The sequence below is a fragment of the Tigriopus californicus genome, chromosome 12, assembly GCF_007210705.1.
Source record: "Tigriopus californicus strain San Diego chromosome 12, Tcal_SD_v2.1, whole genome shotgun sequence".
Taxonomy (NCBI): domain Eukaryota; kingdom Metazoa; phylum Arthropoda; class Copepoda; order Harpacticoida; family Harpacticidae; genus Tigriopus; species Tigriopus californicus.
In genome coordinates this window covers 8825284-8833169 of record NC_081451.1, presented here as the reverse complement: position 1 = coordinate 8833169, position 7886 = coordinate 8825284, and the positions used below count along the sequence as shown (strand labels likewise).

Here is a 7886-nt window from a genome sequence, read left to right as displayed (position 1 = left end):
AAAGACGGAAAGCGATGTAGGCTAAAACTCTTGAAAAGACAAACAATGATGAGCCCAAATTCTACCACATTAGCTACTTTCTATACGTACAAACCGATAAGAACTTTTCTGACGATTTCAAGCCATAAATAGGAAGAAGAACTCAATTACTTTAAAACATTTTTACCTATATACCACGTTTTCGGTTTTATTTCTGAGAAAGGGTAGGCCAGGATGGAACAAAGGCTGTGTAGGTAATCTTACATAGGAGTCTTAATCTTAGGAGTAGAAGCGAGAACACATGTGCACGAACATAGCTTGCTTATAAACTGTCCAATTCCTAGGAGTGATTATTCAGTTCGCATTCACAGGCAAACCTGATAACTCACGTCCCATCTAGGCCCTCAACCTCTCCCAAGTTCCAAAACCAACCTTTGAGCAATCAAGTAAGTTCCTCCTTTATTTTAGTTTCCATGCATTTTTCATTTTGCTTGAAAATTCCCGAAGTGGGCTTTGACTTAGTTGAACGTAGATTCACTCTCTCTTGGCCCGTACTTATAAAAATGAAGATCAAGCCAAAAAAGAGCAAAAATAGACTGATAAGCCAACATCAAGTTTGGCGTATTCGAATTTCTCCGCAATCTCGCCAAAAATAATGAAATCAGGTTTAATCGACAATTAAACGAAAAAATTGCCTTTATCTCCACACACGGGTCACACTTTTGGTAAGCATAAACATTCTTTTGGTGCTCTTCTTTCTTTTCTACTCGTCATCGTCGGAATAAAACATAATCACAATGCAAAAAGTCATGAACCCCTCGCTAGACCAAGAAAGGTATGCTATATCGAATGAAGGTTTGGGAACAATGCCCAAAAGCTGTAAATGCCCAGCCTTTAAAGACAATTATATTTGAGTCAGGGTGCAATCAAGGTCACTCATTCAAACAATCAATAAGGGAGTAGTCTCCAATTTACTTGCATTTCAGAGCCAATATGCTTGTAACATGCCTTATGGTCTCATTGGTGGTATTCAGCCATGGAAAAATGGTCAACTCCCAGGCCATTTTTGGTTCGCAAAGGGGTAAGTTGTGTGCCATTAATAAAAGTGCTAGCAGTAATAAGATGACTGTTGTATGTGATTCGGGGGTGCAGGTCCTATTCTCACCATAGTCGAGACAGTATTTGTTTTCACGTTTTTCGCTTCAGCCAAACAGGAAATGACTTTTCGCTCAAATGGGTTGAAGGAATGGAGAGATATATTTCAGAATATTTTAGATCTGTCCAATGAAGGGCTGGTTACGAACCTGAAATGTTCTTGGAAAATGGGAGGTGTAAAATATACTCGAGTATATTGTCAATAACTTAAGTAACTAAGTGATAGTCGGCGGAAAATGAGAAACTCAATGCTGTCTTTGTCAACTCATTATTAAATTTTACAACAACTTTGACCGCCTTTGTTGAGTTTCATAAACCAGGCTGTACTTGAGCTTTTGATCGTTCTAAGCCCAAAATGTTCGACCAACAAAAAGCCCTGTTCTTTGCGCTAAATAGAATTATCATGAAGGAGGATCGATCTCGGAAAACCCTGGAAAAAGCAATGGAACCATAAAAGGGGACAAATTTGCGCACCAGTTTATTAGCAATACGGATTTGGTTCTTCGATCCTGAACACAACTTCTCTTTTTCCTTCGATATGAATCGATCAAGTTTTTTTAAACCTCTGATTTTGATGAGAAAAAATGTATGTATGTGTGTGAGGGGAGGGGGCAAATGGATTGGAGGGCTCAAAAGTGTAAACTTTGACATTCACTGCAATTAATTCTGCATTCTGGCCGAGGAAAAAGCTCATGGATAATTTTGAAGATGTATTGCAAAAGATACCTTTTGCACCTCCTTTAAATACCGAATACTGCACTGTTCCAATCTTCTTGGTTTGTTGCAATATAGGAGTTGTTCTCTAATCCACACATCATTCCTGTTTGCCTCTTTGGCAAAAGCTCAAGCTTTTCCTAAAAATGCAAATAGAACCTCAATACTTTATACAGAGAAGAGTAGAAAAAAAAGTTCGCATTTTAACCCAGGTCTTTTCACTCTGAGAGAGAGCTGAAATAAAGCACCCAGAGGAACCAAATTTGATCTAGAAACCTGCATGGTTTAGGGTATTAATTTTGGGGTCCAAATTCGGAGACAACTTCAAGGCTTTTTGATTTCAAAGAATTTCCAAAATTAATTCTGATGCAACTTCTTTGATACCTTCTAGTCTCAGTCGAAGGAAGAAATACTGATTTGGAAATGGACGAGTCCTCCGGAATGGACGGAACGATTTTAGAAGTGCCAGAATGTACAGGAGCTACTCGACTTCTCCGCGTTCCCCTTCCGAGCCTGAGTGGATGTTACATTTTCCAGACGCCTGGTTTTGGCAACATCGGATACCCGAATGTAACAACAAAATCTGCTTCCCTATACTATTGCGTGTATAGATTTCAGGTAATCTGTTCCTGTTCCAGAGTTTTTGCGTGCGCACGTAGCTTTTAAAATATCTTCTAGTTTTGAAAGAGTTATACAATGCCTGAAAAAGACATGTTAACAATGATGAAACTGATCAATAGCGATGGCTTTCTTGTCAAATTTGCGTAGATATTCCAACCAAATTCGGTTGACTTTTTCATTTGTACTGCCACTATTACGAGGTCTTACAATCGAAAAGTCCATTTCAATTGACCCATTTCGGAGGTTCTTTCTAAAAAATGGCAATTCGTGACAATCTCTTGAACTCATATTAGTGGCTTTTGTTACAAAAGATTGCTAATACGTAGATCCAAGATGTATCTTCAGACTATTCTAAAACTCCGGGCGGATGGAGGCCAAATGAAGTTGCTTTCCCTTACCACTTCTACGCTAATGCATTATTTCCCTCTTTCGTTTCCAATTTGAGCATGTCATTGCAGTTTGAGTCGAAGGTAGATGGAATGGTGACCGTCAAAAGTGAAGGGTTTGAGCTCCAAGAACCAAATAAGGATGAAAACTGCTTGGATGGTGTAACAATTTATCCCGTAGACGATGAACAAGAACAAAGCGACGGACCTGACCCAGACGATCGAGATCCAAGAGGACATACCTTGAAATATTGCGGCATGATTAGTGGAGACAAGACCCGTGATTTCTCTACCTATGAACTCGTAATTAGCTTATTCGCCGACAGAACAGTGAACGGCAACGGTGCCGAGTTTCATATTTGCATTAATTGAATGAGTTGGCGAAGCGAATTCGTGAACCAGACAAGTGAAGACACTTTACAATAAACTTCATTTCTGGACGATAATTGGATGATCTGTCTCGCAAGACGAACAAATAAGGAATGATCATTGACAGCAATAAAACAAAGAAATCGCGGAAGATAAAAAAATAGTGGTGGGAAGAAACGTGTTGAAAGTCACACAACCTATTTTTATGAAAGCATTAACCCGCCCATTTCAGATTTTTTTAAATTGAATTTCATATTTGAGCAAGTTAAAATCTAAGGCTTGAGTATATATAGGCTTTTACTCGATCTTTAGGTATGGGATACGTGTAGTCACAAATGTAGATGCTTTACAGGCCATCAGGGACTAGAGGCTTTCAAGTCCTCCTGGTCCTGATTGTTTGACATCTCAGTTTCTGATGAAATGCTCACTGGTTCTTGCTCTTGTTTTTTCGTTCATGATGAGGTGCACCTTGGATCAGGTCAAGTTTCCCTCTTCAGCAAAGTTAGCTCACCCAATTCCAAGTTTCAAAGGAGAAGTCAAATCGCTCCCAAGTAATTATTGGCCGATTTCTTTCACTTGGAATATTGCGAAGGTGGTTGATAAAGTCATGAAGTTTAAAATTACAGAGTTTTTTAAAGTCCATGATGTCTTTCCTTCTAGCCAGCAAAGGGTTCCGAGCACATTTTAGCACGGTTGCCAAACTTGTTGAGCATATAGAACATACGTATTATTGAGACACTAGAGAGCCATGAGTCAGTCAATTTGGTCTGTGTCTACTTTGCATTTAGTTGAATAGCTCCATGAGACTGGATTCAATAGTAAGTTTCTTGATTACTTAAGGAGTTTCATTTATGGTGCGGAGCAATCAGATAGGGACACGGGATATTTAAAAAAGGCCAGAACAACGGCAGATATTCTTTTAGTATTCTAGGGGACTTCAATGTACAAGCAGATGCTTTTAGGTATGAGTTGAATTTATTGGCCTTCCCTTAACTATTCGTGTCATATAAATAATTTGCTTTCATCATGGACTATTATAACCAGATATTATAAAATTGTGGAGCATAAATTAGCAGAGTTGCAGATATTTTACCCTACTCTGTGGATTTCACAATCCAACGACTTGGAAACATTGCATCTCAAAAAGCAAAACTATGGTTAATAGTTTTTAGTGGACGTAGAGGTTTACTGTTTGAACGTCTTTCACACATAAAAATGTGAGTAAACTGGCATCTGCCAAAAATTACTGTCCACGTTCAAACATCGCAGGATCTATGACAGAAAAAGTGTTTCAACTCTGAAAGCTTTCTTTCAGCGCCGCCATCTGGCAGCATTGCCTCATCCCTCTATTTTAGGTCCTCTCCTTTTCATTATCTTCATTGCTCCGCTTCAGAAGCTTGTTAGTAGTAATGTCAGTAACTCTTCCTACGCTGATGATACAAAATTGGTAGTTGGTAGGAATTGTCAGAATACCGGTAGTCTGGTAGAGGTCCTAGACCAAATCTACTCTTGGTTTGCTGGAAGTAATATGGCATTGAATAGAATGAAATTCCGCTCAATGACCTTCGGGTTCAACTCCTTTGAATGCTCCACTCGTAGATTAGATAATGGAGGTAAACATATTGAGCAGGTCTCATCCATGAAGGATTTAGGTGTAGTCCTCCAAAATAATGGAAAGTTCGATGAGCATATCCAGTTGAAGGTGGGTAAAGCTTTTCAAATGCGTGGTTCGATATATCGAAGCACATTTTAGCACATTTTAGCACGGTTACCTAACTGATTGATCATATTGAGCAGGTTGTTGAGGGACTAGAGAGCCATGAATCAGTTGATGTAGTTTATCTCGACTTTGCCAAGGCCTTTGACAAGGTAGATCATGGTCTTTTAGATAACAGGCTCCATCAGATTGGGATCCATGGCAAGGTTCTCAATTGGTTAAAAAGTTTCATTTCTGGTAGGAAGCAATTGGTTAAGGTTGAGGGATCCCACAGTGGCATACATGATGTCAAGTCAGTTGTTCCCCAGGGTTCGATCTTAGGGCTCCTCCTATTTATAATATTCTGCCCCGCTTCAAAAGCTTAGTATTACTGCCATTCTCACTTCTTATGCTGACGATACAAAGTTAGTTTATGGTAGGAATGGCCAAGATTCCAGTAGCCTTGCCAAGGACCTAGAAATAATCTATTCTTGGGTTACTAAGAGTAATGTGGCCCTGAACGGAATGAAATTCCGCTTAATGACCTTCGGGTCAACTCCTTTAAATACTCCACTCGTAGATAATGGAAGTAAAGATATTGAGCAGGTCTCATCTATGAAAGATTTGGGTATAGTCCTCCAAAATAATGGAAAGTGCGATGAGCATATCCAGTTGAAGGTGGGTAAAGCTTTTCAAATGTGTGGTTGGGTATATCGCACGTTGAAGTCCAGAGATAGTATCACGATGCTAACTCTGTACAAGTCGATTGTTCAGCCACATCTTGAATATGCTTTACCCATTTGGGCTCCAATGAGTTCAGCAGGTTTGCCAAAGGTCGAACAAGTCCAAAGATGTTTGACTGGGATCATCACAGGAATGAGAGAGCTCTCTTATTGGGAGAGACTAAAAAAGTTGGGACTGTGTAGTGTTCAGAGAAGGTAAGAAAGGTATCTGATACTGTACTGTAAAATCAAGACCTTTGTCCCAGCCCAGGATAAAGGGTCAATTCTAGTGACTGTAGAGGCTGAACGTGCGTTTTGAGAGCATCTCGAGAACCCACGCTAGTTCAAACAATGAAGTCCTCTTCTCTTCTTTTTCGGACTCCTTCATAGTACAATTTGCTGCCCTCTAATGTTCGCTGGGATTCATTTTTACAGTTTTTTATACGAATTATACGGCTTACAAGTTCGCCTCACTCCGAATGTATTGTCATTTTGAGGCAAATTCTTATGCACAATTCTTTTACGCAACCTATTTTTGCCATGAAAATTCCTTCGTTTCTGATTACACAGCACATCTGAACCAGCTTGTAGCGTGGAATAAAAAATAATCACTTTTCTTATCAATTTGATAGCATAGCAAAAACAGAAACAGAACACAGAAAAATCTGATCACCCTCCTTATTGTCTGTTTTTTTGACTGCAACCCACGCCGAATTCAACTTGGTCCTGAGTTTGAATGTGCCTCCAAAACCTTCCTTGATACTCGTAGTTTCCTTGAAAGTTATAACAAAGTTACAAAAATTGGAGCTTCCTTGAGTTATATATATATATCATTTAAACACTCGTATTTATTCGCGTATCTAACGTCGTTTTGCACCTGACAAGAACATCCGGATATATCGTCAAGTATCGACGGTCCCGAGGGCGACTATATAAGAGGACTCCATTGTATTCTAAACTCGGACAAAATATGTTGTCTTCACTTTGTACATAAATTCCAGAAGATTAACGGTTTGACCATTAATGTACGGCAAGAGCTGAACAGAGGTAATAGGAACAAGCTGTTTAGTGCAACCCATACGAGCCACATTTTTGTTGCGGTCTGAAGATAACCAACTTGAATGGGGATGAAGGCGAGTTTCAATTTTGTAGGGGGCTAGAGAGATACAAAAAATACCAAGCCATTTAGTTTTCGCCTTAGAAAAACAATGATCATTTGTTCAACTGTTCAAGTCTACGTCATGGACAATTGAAAGAGAAATATATTTTGCTGTCGTGAATCAATCTGCAATGGAAGACGTGCTGGATAGTAATCTAAAGCTATACAAGCAAAGTGTGGAGTTTTTAGTTATTTCATGAGCTATTGGACAAGAAAACCTCGTCATTCTCATGATACTCCAACATTAGAGGGATCAATCATATTTGAATGAATGTTCAATCTCAATTTCCAGCGTGTATTTACAATGATCTATTCTTTAACCCCTCCTACAATAAAATTGCAAAGTTGTACATTCTAAACTCGGCTGCATACCTAATGGCATTCTAAGATCCCACCTTGCAAATGGCTGGTTCATGGCTTATTTTACCATGGAGTACGTCAGTAGTGGAGAGGAAAGCTCTTTGAAACCTCGCTAGAAGACTTTTCAGTTCTGCGTTACCTCCTAATCAAGTGCTTGAACATGAAAATAGAATTCATTGAGCTCCCTCTGAGCAGGAATGTTGGATCACGAGGTAACGCATAGCTCTACAAAACCTCGCTAGAAGACGTTCGATCTTGGACCGAGCTTTCTACTCCACTCCTTACGTACTCAATGCACTTTCTAAGACAATTTCCTAAGAATATTTACTTTGCAATGTTTCACCTTTCGACTACATATTCATTTGAATAGAAAGGAAAAGATACGAGACATTGATATTTACATATGTCAAATATCAAATATTGGAGAAAAAAGGATATCATATTTGGCCCCATTTTCTAGACAATAGAATGTGATATTTTGTCTGAAAGGATTAGATATTTTCTCGACCCCTTATTATCACATGCCATAGTATACAACTGTCGCATCCTGCATGTTACCTCATCCCTATAGATTTGGACCACCTGATGGATTTGATACGTGGCATAGAAGAAATCCATCTAGTCTATATGGGTCCCTTGGATACATGTTCAGTAATTCATAATGCATCGTTTAACACTCTGACGAGGGGATCCTGAAAACTCTAAAATATATATGGGTATGGATG

The 7886-nt window shown here is 39.1% G+C and overlaps 1 protein-coding gene across 1 annotated transcript; it reads left to right on the top strand.

The window, feature by feature from the left end:
- The first annotated feature begins 282 nt into the window (after nucleotides 1-282).
- LOC131891247 (uncharacterized) lies at nucleotides 283-3301 on the top strand. The gene is made up of 4 exons (XM_059240777.1): nucleotides 283-425; nucleotides 966-1060; nucleotides 2240-2466; nucleotides 2928-3301. The coding sequence occupies exons 2-4, from the start codon at nucleotides 973-975 to the stop codon at nucleotides 3225-3227; spliced, it is 615 nt and encodes a 204-aa protein (XP_059096760.1). The 5' UTR covers nucleotides 283-425; nucleotides 966-972; the 3' UTR covers nucleotides 3228-3301.
- The last annotated feature ends 4585 nt before the right edge of the window (nucleotides 3302-7886 follow it).